Source organism: Colletotrichum gloeosporioides (assembly GCF_011800055.1).
Source record: "Colletotrichum gloeosporioides strain Lc1 chromosome Unknown consensus_103, whole genome shotgun sequence".
Classification (NCBI taxonomy): domain Eukaryota; kingdom Fungi; phylum Ascomycota; class Sordariomycetes; order Glomerellales; family Glomerellaceae; genus Colletotrichum; species Colletotrichum gloeosporioides.
Window position 1 is genome coordinate 613603 of NW_025544748.1, and position 24720 is coordinate 638322.

General features: G+C 50.6%; 10 protein-coding genes across 10 annotated transcripts; 3 read left to right on the forward strand and 7 right to left on the reverse strand.

The window, feature by feature from the left end:
- Positions 1-223: 223 nt before the first annotated feature.
- Positions 224-2439, reverse strand: GCG54_00004016 (Phospholipase D; the record flags this gene model as incomplete). The annotated part of the gene is made up of 7 exons (XM_045404071.1): positions 224-1009; positions 1080-1189; positions 1241-1369; positions 1418-1518; positions 1578-1734; positions 1788-1913; positions 1965-2439. 7 exons carry the CDS (start codon positions 2437-2439, stop codon positions 224-226), a joined length of 1884 nt encoding a protein of 627 aa, XP_045257271.1.
- Positions 2440-3236: 797 nt separating this feature from the next.
- GCG54_00004017 (uncharacterized protein) lies at positions 3237-4640 on the reverse strand (the record flags this gene model as incomplete). The annotated part of the gene is made up of 1 exon (XM_045404072.1): positions 3237-4640. The coding sequence occupies one exon, from the start codon at positions 4638-4640 to the stop codon at positions 3237-3239; it is 1404 nt and encodes a 467-aa protein (XP_045257272.1).
- A 935-nt stretch (positions 4641-5575) lies between these two features.
- On the forward strand, positions 5576-7833 carry GCG54_00004018 (Low-affinity potassium transport protein; the record flags this gene model as incomplete). Its single annotated transcript, XM_045404073.1, has 8 exons — positions 5576-5612; positions 5726-5846; positions 5916-6052; positions 6122-6409; positions 6469-6513; positions 6565-6903; positions 6941-7068; positions 7096-7833. The coding sequence occupies 8 exons, from the start codon at positions 5576-5578 to the stop codon at positions 7831-7833; spliced, it is 1833 nt and encodes a 610-aa protein (XP_045257273.1).
- Positions 7834-8503: 670 nt separating this feature from the next.
- On the reverse strand, positions 8504-9515 carry GCG54_00004019 (Dioxygenase trt7; the record flags this gene model as incomplete). The annotated part of the gene is made up of 2 exons (XM_045404074.1): positions 8504-9184; positions 9252-9515. The coding sequence occupies 2 exons, from the start codon at positions 9513-9515 to the stop codon at positions 8504-8506; spliced, it is 945 nt and encodes a 314-aa protein (XP_045257274.1).
- A 563-nt stretch (positions 9516-10078) lies between these two features.
- On the forward strand, positions 10079-14615 carry GCG54_00004020 (uncharacterized protein; the record flags this gene model as incomplete). Its single annotated transcript, XM_045404075.1, has 2 exons — positions 10079-11998; positions 13239-14615. 2 exons carry the CDS (start codon positions 10079-10081, stop codon positions 14613-14615), a joined length of 3297 nt encoding a protein of 1098 aa, XP_045257275.1.
- Positions 14616-14809: 194 nt separating this feature from the next.
- Positions 14810-15808, reverse strand: GCG54_00004021 (Sphingoid long-chain base transporter RSB1; the record flags this gene model as incomplete). The annotated part of the gene is made up of 1 exon (XM_045404076.1): positions 14810-15808. The coding sequence occupies one exon, from the start codon at positions 15806-15808 to the stop codon at positions 14810-14812; it is 999 nt and encodes a 332-aa protein (XP_045257276.1).
- Positions 15809-17247: 1439 nt separating this feature from the next.
- Positions 17248-19563, reverse strand: GCG54_00004022 (uncharacterized protein; the record flags this gene model as incomplete). The annotated part of the gene is made up of 2 exons (XM_045404077.1): positions 17248-19346; positions 19440-19563. The coding sequence occupies 2 exons, from the start codon at positions 19561-19563 to the stop codon at positions 17248-17250; spliced, it is 2223 nt and encodes a 740-aa protein (XP_045257277.1).
- Positions 19564-19831: 268 nt separating this feature from the next.
- Positions 19832-21636, forward strand: GCG54_00004023 (MFS transporter prlL; the record flags this gene model as incomplete). The annotated part of the gene is made up of 4 exons (XM_045404078.1): positions 19832-20232; positions 20316-20647; positions 20713-20981; positions 21040-21636. The coding sequence occupies 4 exons, from the start codon at positions 19832-19834 to the stop codon at positions 21634-21636; spliced, it is 1599 nt and encodes a 532-aa protein (XP_045257278.1).
- Positions 21637-22060: 424 nt separating this feature from the next.
- Positions 22061-23477, reverse strand: GCG54_00004024 (4-hydroxy-tetrahydrodipicolinate synthase; the record flags this gene model as incomplete). The annotated part of the gene is made up of 6 exons (XM_045404079.1): positions 22061-22203; positions 22289-22587; positions 22652-22918; positions 22980-23128; positions 23195-23235; positions 23378-23477. The coding sequence occupies 6 exons, from the start codon at positions 23475-23477 to the stop codon at positions 22061-22063; spliced, it is 999 nt and encodes a 332-aa protein (XP_045257279.1).
- Positions 23478-24148: 671 nt separating this feature from the next.
- On the reverse strand, positions 24149-24616 carry GCG54_00004025 (uncharacterized protein; the record flags this gene model as incomplete). The annotated part of the gene is made up of 1 exon (XM_045404080.1): positions 24149-24616. One exon carries the CDS (start codon positions 24614-24616, stop codon positions 24149-24151), a length of 468 nt encoding a protein of 155 aa, XP_045257280.1.
- Positions 24617-24720: the final 104 nt, after the last annotated feature.

Here is a 24720-nt window from a genome sequence, read left to right on the forward strand (position 1 = left end):
AAGAATAACCCGAAGATATCGGCTATCAGAACACACTCTGATGTGTCGATGTTACCTCCTTTCTTTCTGATAAGAGTCTTTTCTTTGGGCGTCGGCATTCGTTCGGCCATCGGAATGCCGTCAAAACCAATCGTGTAATTCCACAGGTATGGAGTAAGAAAAGGATGCACCAGTCAGATAGAGAGTAACACATTATATTATTTGTTCGCGACCTCCCGTCTATCTAGGGTGAGTCGTATTTGAGGTAATCGCCAGATCCGGTGTCGTGCGTGATGTTTGTTTGCACAACCCGGCCGTTCTTCAAGCTGCCGCTTTCGGCGATGCCACCAATAGCAGTAGTACCATTCTGTCGGTGCAGCTTATTCTCACCAGCAATGACTGTGAAGTTAGCGAGCGAGATCTCGTAACCTTGCTTGATCCTTGTGGTCGGAATTCCGAAGAACGAGGCGTTGACGGCATTGTAGTCGATGCTAAGCTCGTAGTATCCTCTGTAGAAGAGATCCTGCCACTGCAACTCGCGGTTTGCATTTGTGAGCCACGCAGAGCCGACATTCGCGTTTGCCAAGGAGATATTTTGGCCTGCAGGGCACGGCGAGCTGACTGCAGATCCCGCAAACTCAACACCCACGGATCCGGAACCAGTGTTCTGGTCATACTCGTGCTCGCCGAGCCAGACAAGGTCCGAAACCCACGAGGCGTGCGAGTCACCGGCGAGAAAGATGTTGTTGCTCACATTCTGCTCGTAGAGAACTTCGAAGGTGCGGTTGCGGTTGGCCTGGTACCCATCCCATTGATCGGTATTGAATGGGTTCTCGGCTCCAAAAGACAAGCTCTCGTTCATTCTGCTGAAGATGATCTGGTTGCCAATGACGCGCCATTGTGCGCCACGAGTGGAGCTGTCGCGAAGAGTGCGATAGAACCAAGTTTCCTGGCGAGGTCCCATCAGGGACCGACTTGCTTCATTCTTAATGGAGTTGACGTAGTCAGTGTTCCAATAGACATCGGTGATCTTGGAATATATGTTAGAAGGTGATTCGAAGCAGCGGGATGAGCGTCACGGGTGACTGGAATGTGCTTACAGCTCGGTCATATTGCCGTGTGTCGAGCATGATCAAATCGAAAAGGTTGCCAAAGCTGAAGTCTCTCCAGATACGGAGGTTGTCATCCATGTCAACTTGGCGGATTGGCACTGCGAATAATCAGTTGATGCTCATACTCGGTCGAGCAGACTGTGACGGACTCCACTCAAAATACGCACGAACAGCGTTCATCTTGCGCTGGTCAACAGAGACGCCCCCATCCATGATGAATGACTCTTCAGTGTTATTCAGCTCTGAAGCTCCGTCCCTCCACGTATTGTCGGAAACCTCTGCGTCTCATTAGCCTGGTTCAATGACATGAATATGGCCACACTGACCATGGTCATCCCAGACTGGAATCCACGGAAATTGTTGATGACTAGCAAGTAGATCCAGATCCGTTCTGTAAGTTGCCAAGCGCTTTCGATAATCGTACAGGCTTTTAATAAGTCAGCAGGTGATGTTTCAGATGTAGAAACAGTGTAAGCGAGTACTGACGTATAGATTTGGCGGTCAGGCAGCGGAATGCGGTCCAGAGAGTTACCCCACCCGTACTCGCCATTCCCGTACTCGTAAATGTAGTCACCTAGATGGACGACGTAGTCAACTGAGTCCTTTCTCACCGGGTTTCCATAAGCGTTGAAGAAACCAAAAGCTGCATAACTATCAGTTTTTAGAAATTACTTGCGGCCGAATGAGTAAACTCACGGAAGTTGCTGCAAGAGTACACAGCAATTCTCACAGGAGAATCAACCTTTGCATCCTTGGAGGGAATCGTCTTGGTACGGCCGACGGGCGAAATATTGTTGGAGTTGCAAACGGAGAACTGGTAGTCTAGGAAGTGTTAAAAGACGACATTCAGGAACAGATGAGGCATAGACTTACAATAGACAGTGTATGGTGCCAGTTTCTTGGCCTCAACCTTGACGGTGAAGTCAACATCGGAACTGGTGTATGCTGTGCCGGAGTCCACGACCGTGTCAAGCTTGTCGTCCGTTGCAATCTTCCAGTTGATACAAACTGGGGAGTCGCTCTTCTGCACATAGTTGTCGGTGCTGTGGTCATAGAGAGGAACGTAACCGGATACGGTTACGTTACTTTTGTCGTTGTCCATGTTAGGAGCGACGCGTGTCCAGAGAATAACACTGTCATCGTAGGGGTCGCCTGATGCAACACCATGGGTGAAGTTGAGCTTCGCCGGATCCCATGGAGAATTCGCATACGTGCGCTTTGCCACCTTCCTGATGGAGATACCAAGAGATGCATGGTGTTTGGACGGCGAAAGATAGTTCAAGTTCCCAGTGAAGGCCGCCGATGCCGTGATGGCAAGGGCAAGAGCACTGGCCGCAGATTGAAGCATGATGGCAAGGTGAACAATCTACAACCGAACAAAAATGAGCGAAAGCTGCTGCTGCCAGAAATGACCACCACTTGGGTGTTCTAATCGAAAACCGTCGCCTTTATGAAGAATCCAGTAGCGTGGAGTTCTGCATCTCGAGCTGAGACTAGTTTCCGGAGCTTCCAGTCAATCGGGATATGGAAGCTCGCCGTCTACACGCTTCCAAGATGAGCAAGCTCAAGCTCGTGGGTAATCATGTGGCAGATGATTGGGCAATTGCACTCAAAAGAAGACGGCAACTCAATAATCTCGCGTTCGATGACGACTTTGCACAAGGATTATGGTTGTAGCCACCGCGATGGACCTCTCAAATCGGGGTCTGCGCCGGGGGGTTGGACAGCATATCGACTAGGCACGGAGATTGCTGCATGGGACGAATAGGATGCGCAAAGAAGCTGGTGCGGTTGTACGCTGATCATCGGCACGTGTCGCCGGTCGCATTGGTAATTGGACGGGCTTGGCAGGGCGGGGATTGCGGACCGGTTCATCGGCATGTCATCTTCAGCGGGGTTCCTTGGAACCGTGGTTGAAATGTCCGATGTTTCCTAGACACGGACTGATCAAGACATTCTGCGCAATGCTTGTTCATCCCGATAAATGATTCGCATATCAGGAGAGAGACGACCGTCGTCTTATCAATTGATAGGAGAATTTTGTATGGCGTTTTGGGTCTGTGAGATGGGAAAGACATAGATGAAATCGAAATTGAATGATAACAGCGACGGGAGGGGATGAACATCCTAAATCGCACTTGCAACCTATATTTCCCAATCTTCACCGGCAGCACCCATCTCTAACAACCTTATTTGTTCCTCTTCGTCTTCATCGAGCACCGGAATGATGACACCCCTCGGAACGAGGTCCACTTCATCCCACACACTGCCGTTTCCGTTGACCACAACTGTATCCCTTCCGTCGCAAAGTATCTGCTTTCCTGTGCTGTTGGGATTCTCCATGATTTGGCACGTAACCCATGCTTTTCGATGCTCAAGCCACGGAGCAGTGTATAGCGGCCCATCATGCGCTCTCTCCCAGTCTCCAGCAAACAGCTTCAGCTCAATCAGCTCCTCGCCCACTTTTTGTTTGCGCAAAAGTTCGAAAAGTTCCACCCCAGTCGTTTTGGTTAGCAATGGGCGGGCCATGTTGTCTAGGTCTTCACCTTCATCGCTCAACGATTTACTTCTAGACCACGCCGAGCTTTCATGTTGTCTTCGTTGCTCACTGGCAAGCTCCAAGTATATTGTGAGTCGCTTTAACCGATGGTAGTGCGCGGCCACTGATTCCAGCTCTTCAAATGGCCAAGTGCCATTTCGGTTGAGGTCGATGGCCAATTCTTGTAGATTTGGCACCAAATCACCCAGAGAGGCAAGCTCCTCTGCAGTAAGAACCTCCCGTCGATGATGGGAGCTTTCGGGCTCTCTAAATTCGAGACGAGCAAGCGAATGAGCATGGTACCCCACAACTTTAAGCAGAGACCGGCTCTGCCCACATCCGCAGCCAGAAATCCAAGAAAGATGCTCCAACGAATCGCGTGGTAGCCCAAGAACGAATTCTCGGACATGATGAACTCCCCGAATCGTCAAGGACGTCAAGGACTTGAGGAGTGGGGGGAGCCGAAGGGCAACTATAGACTGCCCTCTGATGTCTCTCAGTGCAAGCTCTCGGATATGGGAGAAGTCCATTGCGTCAATCCACAGATCGAGGTTTGTCTTATGCTTCAGGTCGTCGGGAAGGTTGCGCCATTTATAATACCTAGTCGCCAAGTCGGACATGTACCACCAGAAGTAGTTGCCAATGCCATCCGGAGACCAGCTGTGGGGGTAAGAGGGAAATAGCTTGCTAGGTGGCTGAACCCTCTTCCACTCCTGGTAACCAAAGTCGTAGCCGTCAAGTTGGAGAGACTCGAGTTTGAACGAATAACGAGAGCCGGCAGGGAAGTCAAATGGAAAGTTGTACCTGTCAGGATGGCTAGAACAACCAAGTAGAGTGACCCGAAGTTTGATGCTCTTAAGAGTGGTGCTGCTGGAAAGAAAGTCGTGGACTTGTTGCATTGTGCGAAAAGGAGACCGCCGCGGTGGGGATTCCTCCCGTGTCGTTTCCAGACCGCCTGGAATCGTGGTATCAATTTCTGACACCTCATCTTGGGGGATCGTTGAAGCCATCGCTGAGATTGAAACGCAGGATAAGATGCCGCAAACCACTGCAATGAGCGTGGCGTTCTGGCGCTTGGCCTTATGCAACCAGATATTTATGAGCTTTCTTGAGATAGATTTCAGGCTGGAGCTATAGATCACTGCCTAGTGTAGCTGACGAGCTCTGCCTCAGAGTTTCGAGGAAAACGAGGGGAAAAGGATGCCTGTCGCAAGATGTTTGCTACAGTCTACGTCATCTCTAGGCACCAACGACGGTTGGCCCAATGCGATTGGTGCATTGGCAACAACCGAGCCTTAGCAGCTCAAGAGCCTTGTGAATAACACCGATGATGAGATTTTGGCGACTGGTAAGAAGATGGTATTATCTAGGCAGATTTTGCATCAAATCAGCCACGCTATTGACAAAATGGCGTTGATCATGTCACAAATAAGATGCATCTCAACGAATAGCCACGCCTGCAATCTTAGGGATAGTGCAGCCCAATCGGAGATCATTCCGACCATGTGAAGTGACGGAGAAGATACCACTGAACTCTGATATAAGGATATCTGCCAAGCCCTTGGCGCGGCAGTCCATCTTGAACACTGATTGGATGTGATTCTGAAGCAGGCCAACAATTGGACGTTGGATCGCCGTTTATATGGACCGCGGAAGTTTTGGCTCGTCGGTTTTACCTGGATGTACGTATCCTTTGTGCCGCGTCCCTTTCTTGGCTGAACAGGGGAAATTGAAAAAACCGCAGGCAGAGAGGCCGCCGTGCCACGTCTCAGGCCGAGAAGGCGGTAGTGGGTGCAAGTGCCCTGAGATAAACAACAGGCCCCCCACTGCGCTTCGATTTCCTGCAACCTCAACACCACACAACCTCTCATTGACCACGCTCCTATCAGTGCAACTTGAAGTCATATCAAGCCCCCCGTGCATTCTACTACCGCCTCACCGAAACATGTGGAAGCCGAAGCTGAATTTTATATCCCTCCACTGTAAGTTATACTGCTGACTGGCATATTATGCGCCTCGTCACCGCCCACATTTTCCCTCGTTGAATATGACGTCCATGACCACTCAGCTAATGGCTTATGTTTATTATCTCCAGACACCTGGATCCTATTTTGCAGCCTGCTTTCATTTCCTGTGCTGTATCCTGCGGGAAATTTAGCGGCGATAGATGCCTTTTTCTTTGGTGCCAGTGGTTCGACCGAATCGGGTCTCAACACGTAAGTCATCAAGTCACTTGATTGCTATGTCTTTTTCCTTCGCATCTCATACTGACCATGATACGGTAGAATCGACGTCAAAGACTTGAAGACTTACCAGCAAGTGTACATCTATGTGATCCCCATGATCACTAATCTGATGTTCATCAACATTGTGGTTGTCGTGGCGCGTCTCTACTGGTTCCAGCAGCGACTGAAGAATATTGGTAAGAACTGAATGCGTCTTCTCTTAAAGCAGCATTCCCAGCTTGGAAATGCTGACGCCGCACTCACAGCCAAAGAGCGAACCCTAAGCCTGTCTGCCGAAGATCTAGAAGCAGGTCCTCCCGACCAGCAGGCCGAAGTGAGAGGTCGCGAAAGTGCCTTAGATGAGACACATGCCCAGCGCAATGCTGTTCAAACTGGCCCTTCGGAATCGAAGGAAAATGAAGTCTTGGATACGGAGTTTGCGTCTGGTCCTAGAGCAACCACAATTACCTTTCAGAAGAATCTCCCCAACCGCGGCCAATCCAGTGCCGATAACGCAGTCCTCCATGTCCCAGGACCTCGAGACCGCGATGATGGTACGTAATCAGTCAGTTAGACCTTTCGCGGGAACCGGGCTAAGATCTTATCCGCACAGGTCAGTCCATGATTGAAATTCGCCAAGATACAGAAAGCATTGATGGTAAGATAGGTCCTGTCAAGGTCCTTCAAAGCCACTGACCCGCCGTTTCAGACATTGATGCCATCCGACCCGTTGAACCAGTCGCAAGTGGCTTGTCTCGGCGAAGACCTCACAACATGGAAGGTCCTGCAATGCGCGCCGCTCGGTCAATGGAGAAAGTAGCCTCATCTGTTCTGGTGCTTGGTCACTCAAAGTCTCTCGACCTTGAATCGCGCCGTTCTGACTTGTCCACGCGACCCCGGCCACCACGCACAGCCGATCTCCCCTACTTGTCTCGCCAGGTGACCGTCGGCCGCAATTCCCAGTTCTTCCACCTCACAGAGAGAGATCGTGAGCTACTTGGCGGTATCGAATATAGAAGCTTGAAGCTCCTTCTGAAGATTGTTTTTAGTATACGCCTGCATAACCCCCCACATGATCTAAACAGATTTGGCTGATTTAGCGGTAGGTTACTTTGTTGGGCTTCACGTGTTTGGAGTCATCAGTCTCTTGCCTTGGATTCTACACGCTCCCCAAAAGTACAAATCATGGCTTTTGGAGAACGGACAAGGTCAAGTCTGATGGGCCTTTTACTCTGCCCAGACTATGGTTGATAATCTCGGGTTCACCCTGACCCCAGATTCGATGTCGACGTTCAAAGACGCCACCTGGCCAATGCTCGCCATGACCTTCCTTGCGTTTGCGGGAAATACGATTTATCCAGTGCTCTTGCGACTAGTCATCTGGGTCATGTCAAGGGTCGTGAACAAGAAGTCGGCCACCAAAGAACACCTTGAGTTTCTGCTCGACCATCCCCGCAGATGCTACACTTTACTCTTTCCAAGCCGACCCACCTGGATCTTGTTCGGCATTGTCTTCTTGCTCAATTTCATTGACGTTTTGTTGATCATCGTTCTGGACCTGGACAACCCTGCCGTCAATGATTTGGCAATGGGACCTCGAATCCTATCAGCTTTATTCCAAGCTGCGTCGTCACGCCACACTGGCACTTCAACACTGAACCTATCCCTGGTCAACCCTGCCGTGCAGTTCAGCTTGTTGTGCATGATGTACATCGCGATCTTCCCAATAGCCATTAGCATTCGGGCATCAAACACCTATGAGGAACGAGCCCTTGGCGTCTATGAGGCCGACAGCCATCTGGATGAAAACAATGGGGCTTCGTATGTTATGACCCATGTTCGAAACCAATTGAGCTTTGATCTCTGGTACATCTTTCTTGGTACATTTTGCATCTGCATCGCAGAATCCCAGAGAATCATGGACCTCAATGAACCAGTGCGTACCAAGCTCACCCCTATCCACGGAAGCCAGTGCTGACAGTTGATTCTGTAGGCATTCTCAGTTTTCCCGGTCTTTTCCGAAGTAGTCAGCGCATAGCAAGTAACCCACCCCTCTCTGAATGTTTTGTATCGCTCACTTTACCCGTAGTGGCAACGTTGGGTTGTCCCTTGGGCACCCTTCGGTCATGACATCACTCTCTGGCGAGTTCACTACTTTCAGCAAGCTGGTAGTTTGTGCCATGATGATCCGCGGTCGACACCGGGGACTGCCATATGCACTAGACAAGGCCATCATGCTTCCAAACGAAGGCCGCCCCCGACAAGAACATGGGTTTGAACCCGTTGAAAGCAAAGCTCGCGCAAATACGCCAACCAGGCTCTAGCCGAAGTTGCTCCAGCAAAGCGGCACCTGCAGTAATGCATGCAATCAATAGTAGGACTTGCTCTCGAGGAAGCATTTGCATCCTTCTGAAACATTCGTCTCATGGAGCCAGGATCGAGGCATCGTAGCAGATAGAAAGTTGATAATACAAGAGTAGTCTGAAGTCGTGTGAGCACCCTCAACGATTCTGTGTTGGCCTCCGCGCTGAATGCCCTACGGTAATGCACATAATGCATGAGGTATGTGACATGAGTTGCTTGGCAGTCTGAAGAGGAATGCTTTTGTAGGCAATGATTCAACTAGACAGCGAAGGAAGATTTGATGATCACTGTTTAAGCAGAAATTCCGGGGATTTCAAATCAATCCAGCCAAGATTGGGTTCCGACTGCTTCCAACCCAAACGATCCTGCACAAGTTTCGAGTATGTCTTGACCTCTTCAATCGGATAGCTGAGAAATGGGATTTCCTTGATGCAAGTTATTAGCTCGGCAAGCGCTTCATAAATATCTATAGGTAGTGAGTTGAGGAGCTGGCTTACCTCTTGACGGTGGACGCCACTGCACATGAACATGATGTGTACGGTGCGACATCCATTTAACAAAGAATATCCCCCAGCCCCATGATAAAGACTACCCAGCATGATGAATGCCTCTCCGACTCTGAGTTCGGCATTCTCAACTCCCTTCGTCCCGTCTGGCCCAAAATCTGGCTTCTCATCGCCCCAAAGGTGAGAGCCAGGAACGATGCGGGTTGCACCATTCGCCTCAGTTGTGTCGCACCCGGGAACAAAAAGACCCAAGAGCATGTCTCGACCTTTGGAATACTCATCCGCCTTGACATGTTTGGCATGGTGATTTTTATCATCACGATGAAGCTTTTGCGCTTTGCATCCAGGTTGCGAAGACATGGTGATAGATATCGAAAGAAGAGGATCGGATCGCTGCACCTTTGGCTCATCGCCATACCAAATTTCAATTTCAAGGCCGATGAAGTGATCGGCAAGGCTCTGTCGAACATGATCTCGTAAGTAACGAAAGTCACGATGATGAATAACATGATAGTTCTTAATATACCTGAAAAAGGGCATCGGAGAAGAACTCTTCTCGCACTGTCTGGCTTCGACCTATCAGCCTGGTGCATGTAGCAGTTCCTCCATTCAAAGCGCCAACTGTGCTTCCCGATTCAGCGAGGGAGGCATCGAGATACGACTGAACTTCTGCATTCGCTGCCTTAATCACCGACAAGTTGGCAAAGTCTTTGACGACGACACACCCATCGCGTTCAATGGCACCAATGAAAGATTGCAAGCTGGCGTCTCGGGAAAGTCGCTGCACCATTTTGACGTTTCGCAATAGTAATTAGGAGCTGAACCTGGTGAGTTGATCGTTCAGCTGGAGTTGGGCTGTATGGTTGGAGAAGAAACACGTTTTGGAAAGGTCACTTTTGAATGGCGAAACTGATGTTATATAGGTCAAACTTTTCCGCCGTGGCCTTCCACACACGAAAGAGGCAGGTTTGAGAGGCCAAAACGGGTCTGATAAGCAAATACAAAGAACTTCTAAGATTATGACTTGACCAGGGTCGCCGGAGATAAGTTAAGAACTATCTATCTATCTTGCATATGTAGGCCCGACAGCGGATGGCTCCCCTACACATTCGTCCGACTGAGAACCAGGGGAATACTAAAATGCGTTGCGGTCGTCCAGATCAGAGCACTTTAACCCGATATAATGCAGGCACTGCCCCCTCATGCCAAGCTTTGGATCGGCTAAAATGCCGAATTTCATGGTTGGCGAGAGCTGAGTGGATTAGCTAATCTTTGCAGACGGACTCAAAACCGGATCCTGGAATCAGGCGATCCCAGCTGATTACAACCTGCGAGACGCGAAGGCGGGGGAAAATGGCCGAACCATCTCCATCCTTGAATGGCGATGCGACTGGGGTTGAGCAGATGGCAAATGACCTCTTCAAAATTTCATTAACGGAGCAAAACAAGGCAGATTTGTTCGCAGATGCTTTAGATCGACTGGCCTGTACTCACGAAGAGGCCGAGATTACCCTGCACAACCTCCAAGCTTGGGCACCGGACGTTGCCAAGTCATTCTCAAAGCGAACTTCAAGCACCATAATTCAAACACCCTTCCGAGTAATTTGCTCAAAGCAGCCGGTTGAGAACCGAATTGGAACCGCGACGGAACCCACTCCTCAGCGTATGCATCCGTTCGACGCTGGCTTTGTCCTCAGACAATACCTCGCCATCAGCTACAGCTGGCATAACTCGGAATGGCCCGCCGCACCCTATTCGGCGCCCGCTCCTGGCAGTATTTGGCCCATTGGCAGACGTTTCGCAGAAGCCATCGTATGTGAGCGTGGGCATATACGAGAAGGTATATGGATGGATCAGATCTGCATCGACCAAGAAAACAACAGCGAGAAGCAGCTTGCCATCGCGTGTATGGATGTTGTCTACAGGACATGCAGAAAGCTAGTGGTTCTTCTTGAAGATGTTGAACTTACAGAGGATGAAGCTGAACTGTGCCGAAAGTATGAGGCCTTCGCCTATAAACTTGATCACCGGCCGCAGGACACCACGGAAGCCGCTCTGCTTATATCGTTGCATGACAAAGTTGCGGCGGCTCGATGGTGGCAGCGATCTTGGTGCTTTCACGAATTCGTTGTTGGTGAGCCATGGAGCGACAAGAGGCACCAAACTGTCCACAATACTGTGTTTGTGATTGGCCTCGGCGAGACAAGAACTCTGAGGGTGGAGTGGTCGACTTTGCATTCCATCTTAGCAACAGTCACTCTTCAATTAGGCCATCGAAACGAACACAGCCAGTACCTTAATCCAATTCTTGCCGGCTTTTCAAACCGGACTTCTCCCCTTATGGAAAGCCGCCACCCTCGAGCCGGGGCTCTGGTTTCTAGCTTCATGGCCCGGTTCAACGCCGTGTGTCAGACAGCGTGCACAATGCCCGGCGACAGACTTTCCGTATGCATCAACCTGATTGGAATTGGTCTGGCATATTTTCGGCAGCATGAGCCCACCGAGGACGAGGTGTACCACCTTGCTGTGCTGCTGTCACTAGCGGCAGGAGAAAAGGCTGTTTTGTCGTTCGTTAATTCAGAGCCGCTCAAGATTGCAGGGAAGCTGTCATGGATGAATAGATCCATCGCGGCAGCTGATACGACACTGGACAAGTTTCCTCTTGGGAAAGTCCAAGGCATCCACAATATTTCTGTGGACCATTTGGAACTCGACATGATGTTTTTTGCTGGCTCATTTACAGGGTGCAGCGAAGAGGAAATTAACGCAACCCATAGGATCTTCCCGGGCGCTATCAAGAGCACTTTGCCCCCCCTGAAAACAGAAGCGATGAGAATGCCAGCATTCCGTACCGACGAAGAAATGGAAATGCCACGTCGTCAGTTTTTAGCTTCAATATTGGCGGGCGGGACGGGTCTTGCAAAACGTATCTGGTCTCAACTTCAAGGCGAAGTGATTCGTTGGAAATACAACACCGGGATCTTTGCAGACTTTGAGATCAACGACGACCTCCGAATACCCTCTGAAGAGTTCCAACGGGCTATACAAGAGAGACGGGGAGACCAGGAGGACGCGTACTCCATCGAAGCAGCTCTCGGTCTGATAACATGGATCACCGACCCGCGGTCGATCTACTGGATGTCTGCTCCTATAGCCCGAATCAAATCTACAATGGAGGGAGACGTTGCAATTCTCAGTCAATTCCTGTTGACGCAGAATTTCAATGCAGTCAACTCTGAAAGTCAGCTGCAAGTTGCCGTTCCAACCGACCTGGTAGATGGGGATTGCGGATGGACCAGGGCATGGATTCTGGTGCCATCGACCAGCGGGAATGAGAACAAGAAATGGAAGGTGGTGGCTAAAGCACTTTTGCTTGGCGAAACCGACCTCGGCAAAGAGGCAGAAAGGAAGACAGCTGGAGGGACCGGCTTAGCTGTATCAGCCCGACCAAGACAAGTTGTGTTGGGATAACAGTAATGCATTGGGCACTTGTATGGCAGATGTGGTACAACAAAGATTACAAAACATAGTGGCCGCTGCGGGCTTCTCATGAATGCACACTGTGGTCTATGGTTTCCCTCTCTAAACAATCACGCGAGAGTATGCATTATTCTCAGGTCACTGATGGTGAAAAGCAGTGCATGGTCATAGTAAGGCCGCGATAACGTCGCCCAACATACGCGAGATACAGAGTACTCAACTGCACCTCGTTTCCAGAGCCACCGAGTCGGCATGTTCTTTGGAGAATCCAGAATGAGCTACTTTATATTTTATACCTTACGTTGGAACAACTGTGGTTGAAGAACACTTTAGTCGCTTGCACGCAGCTCTAGAAAATAGGCCAAAGGGCTAGAGGCGACGGCGTTCAGAACGCTTCACAACGATTCAACATTAAGTCATTAGCTTAATCTATCTTACAGATGAAATAATGCCTGAGCACAGACCATATATCGGACACGCTAATGATAAGCATGCTCCCATTCAGTTATGGTCAGCGTGCCGCAAGACAAGATACATGAACCAAGCCACGAATCCTACGACCGACGGACTTTAATGTGGATATGGGGCGCAGTGGACTGGAAGAGACTAAGGAAAAACGGCGGAGTACATAGAGGCACGTCATCCCCATCAGCTGCTGACAGTCTCTTTTGGAATTTCTCCCTGGCTTTGAGCTTGCCGCAACCTTCGATTTAAGCGACCCACGTTATCTCATCTCGAAGGTGTACTTTTGGCCTTGTGCTGCTTTGTTTGCTATATGTCATTCGCCATAATCTTTGGAGATTAAGTGCTCGGGGCACAATCGTGTACTATGATCCCTGAGAAGCAAATCCGCGAAAGCACGTCCAAGGTCCGAACTGGATGCAGCACTTGTAAAGTCCGCCGAGTCAAATGCGATGAAGGAAAACCAATCTGTCGACGTTGCGCTATTGGAAATCGGAAATGCGACTATAAAACAACACGTGCGGCACCGCCACGCCGTAGCGTGATCACGGTTTATCTGCCCCCTACCCAGAGTCAACCAGCATTCGTCGCAAGTAACAGCGGCATCGATTTCTTCTCACAGAATCTTGCCTCAATTTTAGATGGACAGTTCGACTCCGAGTTCTGGAGCAAGCTCGTCTTGCAACTATCGCACTCCGAACCTTCAATTCGACACGCGGTATCCGCCATCAGTCTCATCTATCGTGACGTCGAGTCATCTTTGCAGCATCCGGCAGGCTTTGTTAATGCCAACCCCGAGGCTCGGAAAGAATGGAGTATTGCAATTAAGCTTTTGTCAGCGCGGATTGAGACCAATCCCAGCTCTATCTTGGTCCCTTTGGTTTGCTGTCTTCTATTCACGTGCATTGAGTTCCTCAGGGGCAATGCCGAATCTTCCATGATTCACATTCATAGTGGTTTCAGCATTCTAGCGCCTCTCCGCCACAACGATGAAGGATCCCAAGATTCCACCTCAAGGTTCTCAGCTCAGGATCTCAACGACATCGAAGATTACATTGTTCCAATGTTCTCGCGTCTTAGCGTACTATGCTGTCTCGCTGGGAGGGTTACCCCAGCGATATACGCACATTCGGATGAAGGAGACTGTCCTCATAAAGATCTTGATAATGCCAGACGGCGACTCTTCGACATATCAGACACCTGCATCCGTTTCATTCGCGCAACCGGTCCCAAAGCAGATGCATTCCAGATTGGCATCGACGACCTTATTGAACAGGCGAAACTTCAAACAAAACTAGACGCCTGGCACAAGCGACTAGAGGACCTGCTGCAGCGGATTCAGACTACCGGTAAACCCGTCAAGCAGGACGCTGTCAACATACTCTTAGTAAATTACAAGGCCATTTACATCTGGACGCGAGTCTGCACCACATCTCAAGAAACGGCCACGGATTCTTATCAAGCCGACTTCGAAGAACTGATACATTATGCGGAACAAGTCATTAAGCCCAAGGAGGAAATGGCAACACCGCAACTTCTATCTTTCGACGTGCAACTGTTAGGGCCTCTGTTCTACGCTGCGTTGAAATGCCGTCATGCCGCAGTGCGAGGGCGAGCTTTGGAATTGTTGCGGCTGGCACCTAGACGAGAAGGTTTATGGAACGCCCATCACGCGTACCTCACAGCCAAACGAGTGATCGAGCTGGAAGAAGAACATCTAGACCGACACGGATTGCCAGACGAGACTTCCAGACTCCATGGCTTGCCTCTGCCTGATGACGAGTCACGGATCTACAACGTATGCGAGCTGCCATTTGACTTCCGGAAGTTTGATCAAAGCATTGTGCCTAGCCCGACCTATCCAGGCACGCTTGAAGCAATGTTCCAGACCAAGCCATGGGGCCTGCTAGGGGAGTTTCAGACAATCACAGAATACATCAAGCTATAAACCAGGGGATACATGTCAGTCACTGTTGAGGTCAAGCTAAAGACGAGTAATTAATCAATCACTTCTGAAATTCCATTATTAAGACTCCTCTCTGAATACAATCTAGTCTATCGATCGAACAACGCTCAAAGAAAATGACAAGAAAATCAAAACCTAGACCCCACCATCACACATTCGCTCATAGCTAAACGATATCAAGCGGGATGCTTCTGTATGTCTTCCATAGACGAGCCGCTCGCGGTAAAAGCAGCATCTCTGGACTTCTTGACCGACCAAGTTGCACTGTTCCACTTGCCACCAAAGGCTATACCCGGGCTCAAAATCGTCATTGCAAGAACTGCCAGGATGATCATCGGCCCCTCCAGGATCATAAATGACACTTCGTCGTTCGCAATGGGTCCGTCAAAGCCTTGCTGGAGTTCCGCAACACGATATACCGAGCGGATGAAAACGAGGACAACAGCCACGCCCAGCGCGTATTGGAACCAGACAAACTTTTTTGTATGCCTCAATTCAATGAAGCGTGCATCCTTAACGTCCTCGCCTGTCTTGCGGAGCCGGATCACGAATTCAAGCCACAGTAGCATGAAGGTGAGCAGCGAGACGACCTGAAACACAACTCCCGCGACCATGATGGCCCTGCCTGTCTCACTCCCAGAGTGATCGTCAGCCGTGGCTGCAATTCCACCACCAGCACCTTGTAGAACGAGCGAAATGAAGTCGCTAGTCATAAATGTTATTGCGTAGGTGCGCGGGCTGAAGCGTGAAATCTGCTGGCCGTGGACGATGATGATGCGGGAGAGGCAGAGGTAGAGGGCGCCAGCGAGGAAAGCGGGAGCGATTGTCAGAGGGACTAGATAACTATAGAGGCTGTCAGCAAGGCTTTTCGTAGGGTCAAGAGAAGGGAAAGCTTGCATAATAAAATTGTTGAAATCGAACGGGTTATCGTGAAGCATGATTCTGCCTGCGTAACCGACAACCTCAAGAATGAGGCCGCAGACCATGCCGACCATGAACCCCCAAGTCTTATATCGAATGCCAAGCGCGATCTGGGCAACAAGCAGCAGACCAAAGATGGCGGCATAAAGGGCATTGCCAGCAAGTGTTGGAAGGTATTCAACTTGAGCGCAGCTAAGGGGACATGTTCCCACAGTGCAGTTGGCATTGCTTAGAAGAGGGCAAGTGTTTGACATCTTGGCTGTGGGTTGAAGAATCTCCAGGGGAAACAAGCGGAGTAAAAGGAAGGACGGTCGTAGATGTATTGGATTGCACGAGTGGTGAGAGGTCCAGATAGATAATCGCAGAGCGTCCTTGCTGTATAAATACACTGACATTCTTCTCACGCCCTGTGGCATCCCCATTGAATCCGAGAATTCCATTCCTTCACTGTCACTGACCTCGTTCTGAAAAGGGTTAGACACTTACGAGATCCTTCTGCAGCACGTGCCGCGAGGCTCAATTTTGACTCCCGCGTTCCATGATTCGCTCCTTCGCAACCGCCCTTTCAGATGCGAGATTGCGAAGCAACGAAGCCACGAGGCGTAGTAGGAGCCCGAGAGTAAGCAGGCAGGCAGGTAAGCGTTAAGCCCTTCCGCCATCGCTGCGCTGTCTAGCTAGGACTGGCCAAGCTACTTCAAGTAACAGCACATGATTGGCTCACTGCCGAGATCTCGTACCTACCTAACCAGAAACAATCTAGTAGACCCCTCACCAAAAATAGTCTCGTAAATGTCTAACTCAAAAGGGAAATGTGACTTTGACAGGCATTCCTGAGAGTTGACGGATGAACTGCGGTTGACAGATAATAGGTTGACTTGCCCGCTACTCAGTGCACATGGCGGTGGCGGTGTAACGAATATGGGGTGACTCGGGCGACGGTCGGCAGGGTAATTGACGTGGATGTCTCGGTGTTAGCTAGGAGGTTACGTGTAGAGATTTGATGGAAACACTCCAAGCAACATCAATCGCGGTATCAATTGCTAGAAGATCTTGAAAATGCATAACAGAAGTCGAGAACGAGATTGAAGCACAGTTTCATTGGAAATGGAAATGGAACGGAGTCGTGAGTACAATCTTTTAGCAACTGGAATGCGTCTGAATCAGGTTCAAGATGCACAAAACCATGAGGGCCGTAGAGCAGCCCCGCCAGATGATGGAGAGCCATATATGGAGAGAAAGACAAATAAGCGATGAGTGCGATGAGTGAAGGATCAGTGACATAGGGCCATCCATGTATTTCAGGTCATAAAACGAACGTGTATAGTCCGTAATCCCTTTTCAGTGCGCTGACGCGTCTCTCGCAAGGTCCAAAAAAACAAACCCGAACAATCCGCATGCAGTTTCCGGGCGCCAGACACACGAGCTGACATGCGTGCGACTTCAAGTGGCTTTTTCGCCTCTAATTTGATGTTTTTGTTGGTAAATACACGCTCTGAAATGGACCAGGCCTCGGCTTCTCACTTAGTCTGGACGACTTTCATTCTAACATTCTACTCTGGTCACAGCAGCTGGCGAAGCCTAAGGAAGAAACCAAAATCGCCGTGAATCATTGAGAACACATGGTTTAGGATGCATTGCTCGCTGTTGAAAACTCTGCAATTACTCCGCAGGCTACACAATTCATTGGCCGAAATTAGCCAGCGTACCAGCCCAAATCCATGCCATTCACCATTGAATCGAAGAGGGCTTCCACCTCCCGATCCGAATACGACGCCATGGCTGGCATCTCGGATAGAGTTTCGTCATCCGTGGCCGAATCTCCCAGAACGACGGCAAAGACACCAGAGAGGAGCGATTTCTGATCTAAGGCAAGATGTGCCAGGAGGTTTGTGCTTGCGACGTCAAATATCTGCATTGCCAATGATACCAACCGGAAGAGAAGCGAGGAGGGCGCTGGCCGCCGAGGAAAGGCTACCACATCCGCGGTGTTATAGCATAACGCCAAGATCTTCAAGTTTTCATCGACGATCCCGTTCTTATAGCATAAGACGAGAAACATAGTCGCGAAGCTGTAGGAGATCCACGTCGAGTCTACCGAGTATTTGATGCGGTTGATGGCCTCAATGTCGGGATTGTATCTGACCCTAGGCAATGAATCGATACTTTTAAAATATCCCCAAGGCCGGTGTCTGGATTGCTGGGCTAGTGCGAAAATTGTCAAGGCCGCCGTGTGCAGACTTACCTCCAGCGCCTGGAGCACGTAGATGGATATCTGGCCCTGGCCTCCCGACGGCCGAAGGAGTGGCGATAGACATGCGCTGTTGATGGAAAGACGGTAGGACCGCAGAGTCGTAAACGGCATCTGGTAGTGCTGGATTTGGTCACCAATGATGGGATTCCAGTCCGTCTCCCACGTGTCTAACTCCAGATTGACCTGTCGCAAACAGTCGGCATCTAATGAGCGGGCATTGGGGCTTCCGCTTCTTCGTGCGGCTCGTTTAAGAATTGACACAAGTTCGCATGTAGCTGAACTCCTCGTGTCGTCGGGATGAATAGCGTTGTCGTTTGACATGAAGCGGGCAGCAACGGCCACCACCGGATCCGGGTTCAACGTCGCTGGGAGACCGCTTGAAAGCGTCAATGCGGCATCGCAGGTAAGCAGATTTATCCACACACGTAGCCGACCGACATCTTCCAGTGTCGGGAGTTCGTTGTTGTCGGACTTGAAAGGGAGCACTGCATCCTGGTGTAACCCGAGAAAAAGGGCATACCGAATGGCCAGACCCAGCATGCTCCATGCTGAGATGGCGTTGTACCTGATAGATCTACTAGAGTTGCCAATATTGTCGACGGGCATCCATTGTATGTACAGCAGTATTGCGCGAATGTGATCCAGATTCACATCGGCTAAGTTTGGTTTCAAGAGAAGACGGCTTAGGGAGTGGTCCAAGAGCGAGATGAGAGCCAGGTAACGACGTTGCGTCTCGGATGTAGCCGTACTGGTGAAGCGGTATCCGATACAACACACTGATATGAATAGCGCCGGGCAGGAGCGCCGGATAATAGCCGCGGAGGTCTGGGTTTGGGGGCAGAGCACCGGTGCCCATCTATGGCAGTGATCGAAGAAGGTATCGAAGGTTTCTTGGGCTTGCTCCATCGTCATGACGCCACAGATTATCGGATCCAAGGCATCGTTCTCCACCCTCACGTCGTGGATGTCGTGGCGCAAGTGACGGAGCATCGACATGGGAGTGCTGAAGTCCACAGAGTCGTAAGCATCGCTTCGGCGCCCCAGACTAGGATCTTGGAGTATCGCAGGCCCGCCGGCATATGCTTCATCATTGCGGGTCTTTGCTCGCTTGGAAACGGGAGATATCGCTGTCACGCTAGCCTCATCGCGCCATCTCCTCGTCCCCCGCAGCGATGGCCCGGACGGGGTTGCAACGTCCAGCCCATCGAGACTCGTACCTGGGGTTCTGTTCACTTGAGAGACGACAGCGGCGGCAGCACTGAGGTTGCTCACGGTGGCCTCCAGCTGGCTGATGCGGCCGGCCTGCTCATTGATCTGCTTTTGGAGCCGATCAACTTTGCGGGCGGTTCGGCTAGCGGCATCCACGTCGTTGAACCCCTGCTCATTAGTGGCGGCGGTGAAGGAGCACCGAACACCCGAGTGGGCGCATCGCCGGCAGGGTTGTCGGGCTTGGTGCTCCGGCATCGATGCCGAGGCGCCGGCGCTGCTGCCACCGCCAGGCCCCGAGCACTTCTGCTTGCGACCGCGGCATTGGGCACATGCTGCGCCAGATAGGATAGTCAGCGGATCATGCAGCAAACGTTGGACAAGTAGGAGGAGGGAAAACGAAAAAGATAGCATCATGCTTCACGTACCTTTCGAGGTCCGATAAATCCTTGCCGAAGGTAGTCCGCTGGCGCCTCTGTCGGTGTCGGCCGCGATCGCCTCATCGGCCAGGAGCTCGTCGTCAATATCGGCACGCAACCGACTGTGATCCATGATATCCTGACCACTTTCATTACCCACGACCCGGATGCCGGGGATGTCTTATTACTCGAGTAGGATGCCATGAACCGCGCTAATGGTATCAAGGTTCTTATCGCTGGTGATCGGGCCAGTGCCGATACAGCCGATATTGATAACGGCGATAGCGACACAATGTTTGTACGGCAGCCCGAAGTACTTGAACCACGGGGCCGGTTCACGACAACTCAGACTAATACCGGCAATCCAAGCCCTCACCGAGGGACAATAACTAGCTTTCAACATGCCACCAGCATCTATCTCGTCCGGTGAGGCGCCCAAGGACGCGTCTAAAAGCCCAATGCACGACAGCAAGAATGTCGAAAGGCAGGTGGGCACCACCATTGAGGTTTCAGGCCCCTTTGTGACCGACGCTGTGCACGCTGCCGAGTATGTCGAGTATCTTCGCCTCAAAGGCCGCTTTACGGCCGACCCCAAGGCGCATCGGAGCATGATCCTGCGTCTCGATGCCCGCATCCTGCCCTTCCTGTTCATGTACTACCTGCTGAACTCGATTGATCGGTCCAATGCTGGGAATGTCAAGATCTACAACTTCATGGAAGACACCAACATGACCAATACCCAATTCAACCTGGCCTTGACATGGTTCATCATCATGTATGCCGTGTTCGAAGCTCCATCCAAGTGAGTCGTCTTGGTACCCTACTGATGATTTCTCGTTCTGTAGTTGTCCTTCCAGCGTTGCTAACCTGTGTAATGAACGATAGTATGATGTTGCGTCGCATTGGGCCCCGGATCTGGCTGTCATCGCTCGTCATCTGCTGGGGTTGCGTTACTCTTGGCGGTGCCTGGATCAAAAGCTACCACGACTTCGTGATCTGCCGCGTGTTGCTCGGCTTATTCGAGGCGGGAATGTATCAAGGTTGCTTCTACACGATTAGCTGCTGGTATCTTCCCAACGAGTTGCAGTCTCGTTGTGCGTGGTGGTACTCGGCGACTCTGCTATCCGGTGCTTTTGGTGGCCTACTGGCATACGCTGTTGGCCCACTTCAGGACCATCACGGCCTGAGACAGTGGCAGTGGCTTTTTATAATTGAGGGTATACATTATCATTACCATCCGTCAATTTAATGGGATTTCAATGCTGACCAAATCTTTATGTAGGTTGCATCACCGTCGTTGTTGGTAGCCTCGGCCTCCTACTATGTGTAGACTTCCCAGAGAAATGGAGCTCTCGATGGTTTAGCGCGGATGAGATGAAGTACCTCAAGTTGCGTGTTAAGTACCGCGATGGTCCTGTGCCTCCCGACTTGACATTCCACTGGAGCGTATTCTTTGAGGCCGTCAAGGATTGGAAGACCTACCTCGTTGCCTCTCTCCTGGCCTTTGGTGGCTCTGTGCCCACATACTCAGTTAATTACACTCTGGCAACGGTATGCACCCCGAAACCCCCATTGATGGAAGTTCTCCGCTAACATTCTCTTGTAATAGATGGTGAAGAGTCTCGGATACTCCGCCATCCAGGCCCAAGCTATGACCTCCCCGCCCTACGTTTTCGCCTTTTTCTGCGTCGTCGCCATTGCATTCTATTCCGATCGGTATCAATGCCGCGCCCGGTCGTTGATTATTAGCTACACGGTAGGAACAATTGGTATCGTCATCTTGTGGCCCTCTTTACACTACTCGAACCTTTCCGGGCTAAGCTACTTTGCTCTGTTCTTTGTCATCGCTGGCTACAACATGCAGGGCCCGGCAGTCGGCTCCTGGCTCGGCACCAATGTGCGCAACCCAGCCAAGCGTGCCGCGGCCATGGGCTGGATGTCAACTTGGGGCCAGCTTGCTGGCGGTTGTATTGGTGTCAACATCTTTGTCAGCCACGAGGCCCCCACATACCGCTCCGGCTTCATCACCATCATCGTACTCGTCGCTATAGGTGGCTATGGTGCCTGCATTACTAACTGGTACCTACTTCGCCGCGCTAACCTCCAGAAAGACCACATACCCCCAGAGGAACTAGAGGGGAAATACACAGAGAAACAACTGGCCGAAATGGGCGAGTACTCACCGTACTTCAGATACGTTTTGTAACGTGGATCGACTGGTTGATCCCTGGTCCCAAATGCGTCATGGAAAAAGGCAGGGACGAGAAGAGAAGGCAGCTATCAAAACATTACATCTTTATTTTCAATTATTCAGCAAGTGAGCACAAGCTCACTCTTTGAATCGTACACCCACTATTCAAACTCGAGTTACCACAGAATCTCGTAAGAACGTCCCTAATGTACAGTAGCATGAAGATGCTGGACCGAGGGTACACGTGAAGCCTAATATAATTGCGACTTAGTCGTCAATAAAAGAGACTTCAAGTCACTGAGTTGTTTTGCAAAATTGTTTCACATGTCCTCGGGAAAATTAGATTCCCTCACTTCGGCCCAGACTCAAGAGACTTTAAAACTGTTACGTTATGTTCTTAAGCTTTTGTTCTGTAACATTCAATCTCTACATCTGATAACTACGCCGCTTCAGAGTATTCTGCCTCCAGCTCGATCATTTCTTTGAATTGCGACATTAATTGTTCTCCCTCCGCTTCTCCCAATCTCAGTAGTGGGCGTCTGGGATCCATTCCATATCCGTGCAGTTTGTGCAACACATACTCTGCGTAAGCATAGTGTTAGCCAAAGTTACACAATCCCCATCATTCTGATAAATGCAAACCACTACTTACTCATACCCCTTACACCTGCAGGCACGGCCGCCACGTCGGCATTGGATAGGATGGACTGGATTCTCTCTGCTTCCCGCCGCTCATCTTCTGTAAGATCAGGCTTATTGAGAAGTGCCCACAGCCGCATGGAGGCAGCAGGAGCAAAGTTGGGGATGCCGCTGACGGTTCCATGGCCGCCGCACTTCATCCATGGCGTCAAATCGGAGATGAGCCCGTCCAAAAGCAGAAAAGGATACGGCCGGCATGAATTGACTGACGGCTCGCTATTGATGAAGGATGATAGGCGAACCAGCTTTGCGACGCTACCACCACAACTACGCCAAAAGGTCAGTCTACCAGAGGTCACGAGAGAACACAGATATCGTGTTTTTCATTTACGTGAGTTTGACGCCGCACAAGTTAGGCGCTTGACGTATAACCGCCTCGATGATCGCCGATGACATATCCAAACCTGCCGAGTTTGCCGGAAAGTTGTACAGGAACAGGGGAATCTGGGGATTTGAGCTATATCCATTCATCATGATGGGAGTGGAGTTACTGACCGGTGATCCTTTGCATATATCAACATAATACTGAATAATTTGTTCCTGGTCGGTGCTCAGGCTAGCAGCGTAGTAGGCGGGGAGAATAACCAGCCCTGCATCTCTGTGGGTTGTATACTCAGCCATGTATTACGGTGCAAAGTAAATTGTTGCTGAAAACCTACGCCCCGGCATTGGCGGCTGCATGTGCAAGTCTGATAGTCTCTCTGGTGCTAGAACCACCCACGCCTGCCACAATGGGCATGTCCGTCATGCCGGCGTCGTGAAGTGTGCGTCTAATGAAGTCAATGAGAGCAACGCGTTCCTCTGGTGACTATGGCTCTTGATGATTAAGACAAGGCCCCGCACGTGAATAATGGCTCAGATTGGATTTGCATACCAAATGTACTGCTTCGCCCAACGATCCCGCGCACACGGGGTCTAGACATGTTAATGGCGGAGCTTCACGGGGTAACCAATATTCTGCAGGAAATTTGGACCACTCACTGATTCCCCTTTTGGCGAGGTCTTGCACAATGATCTATTAACAGGAATCATATCAGGAGAAGGAGCAATAGCTAACTCAGTAAGTGCTTCTTGTACGACTCGTAGTCGATTTCTTGGTCGTCAGTAAAAAAGGTTGGTAAGGGTCCGTAAGCCCCTGGCTTCAACATGAGGCCCATCGCGATGGTTAGTGTGCAGGACGAGGAAGCAATGCTTGTAATCTCGTATTTCGAACAGTAAACACTGAATATGATAGATGGACTTGGTCATCAAACCGACTTCAGCTGGGTTATCTGGAAGATAATGAGGTACAGCTGCGTGGAGGAGGTGGGTCGGTATCAACCCGAGCGGCCCGCTGGCCGATGGAACCGACAGGTCTTATCATCAACGTCACATCTTTCACGTCGGCACATGTGGGATTACACCGGGGAGTCCTAGATAACCTCCACTCTGAAGATAACAAATACCAATGAAATACCCTGTACTATAACTAGCAGGGATATCTAGCCCGGGTATCAGTAGGTTGTCGTGGTTAGGATTTCATCCTGGTCCTCTATTACCTCCCGCCCATTTCGCTAAAAGGCCAAGGCGTATGATTTTGGGTTGCGATCCCATTGGGTGTCATGATGCGTGCGAATGAAATTTTTTCATTATTGATCTTTTTGTGTTCATCTGGTGCAATTGAGCTTCGTGCAGCCAGTTTCAGCCGTATCTATAAAATCCCCATATGCACCAGGTGTGACAATACCAGGACTTCTCATTCGTAGGTGGGCACACTTAAGCGGTCACAGTTTAGAAACCTTTGTCATTGTCTGGCTGTTCCGCCTGAATGTGCCGATCCTATCGGACGTTAGCTCCCAAATTTCCATGGGGATGAATATTGAACGAACCTCTCGTCATCTGCCAGCTCGAACAAGACATCTTGTGCTCCTTTCCAAAGAACCAGCTCGCCCAACGCTCTGAGGTTCTCGGCACCCTCAGTGATGGTCAAGAAATGATTTGCAGAAAGGGAGCCCATCTTGCTCGCAAACGACACGCCGCCGTAGCAGAACAGCAGTTCCGTTTCAGAGTAGCCTCCGGGGTATAAAAGAATCTGGCCTGCTCCAGGATGGCTGGTGTGGTTTTCGAATCCCAGGCCGAAGTCCTCTTCACCCAGCGGCACCCAAACAGCTTCGCCGCTCCAACGTACGTGAATGAGTTGTTGCCGGTATGGTAGCAGATTGCGAAACACCGCCACAGTCTTGGGAGCGGCTGACTCAAAGGCCGCCAGGAACTGGTACGGTCCAGCCGTGATAAGAATCGTGTCTTGAGACGTCATTGTGGGAGGGTGGTCTGTCAAGCTGCTGCGCGGTTCACGGACAGAAATGAGACAAGGTAGGTTCAGGAGGCCTGAAGAGTGTTTCTGTCTGGGGGAGGCTTTTA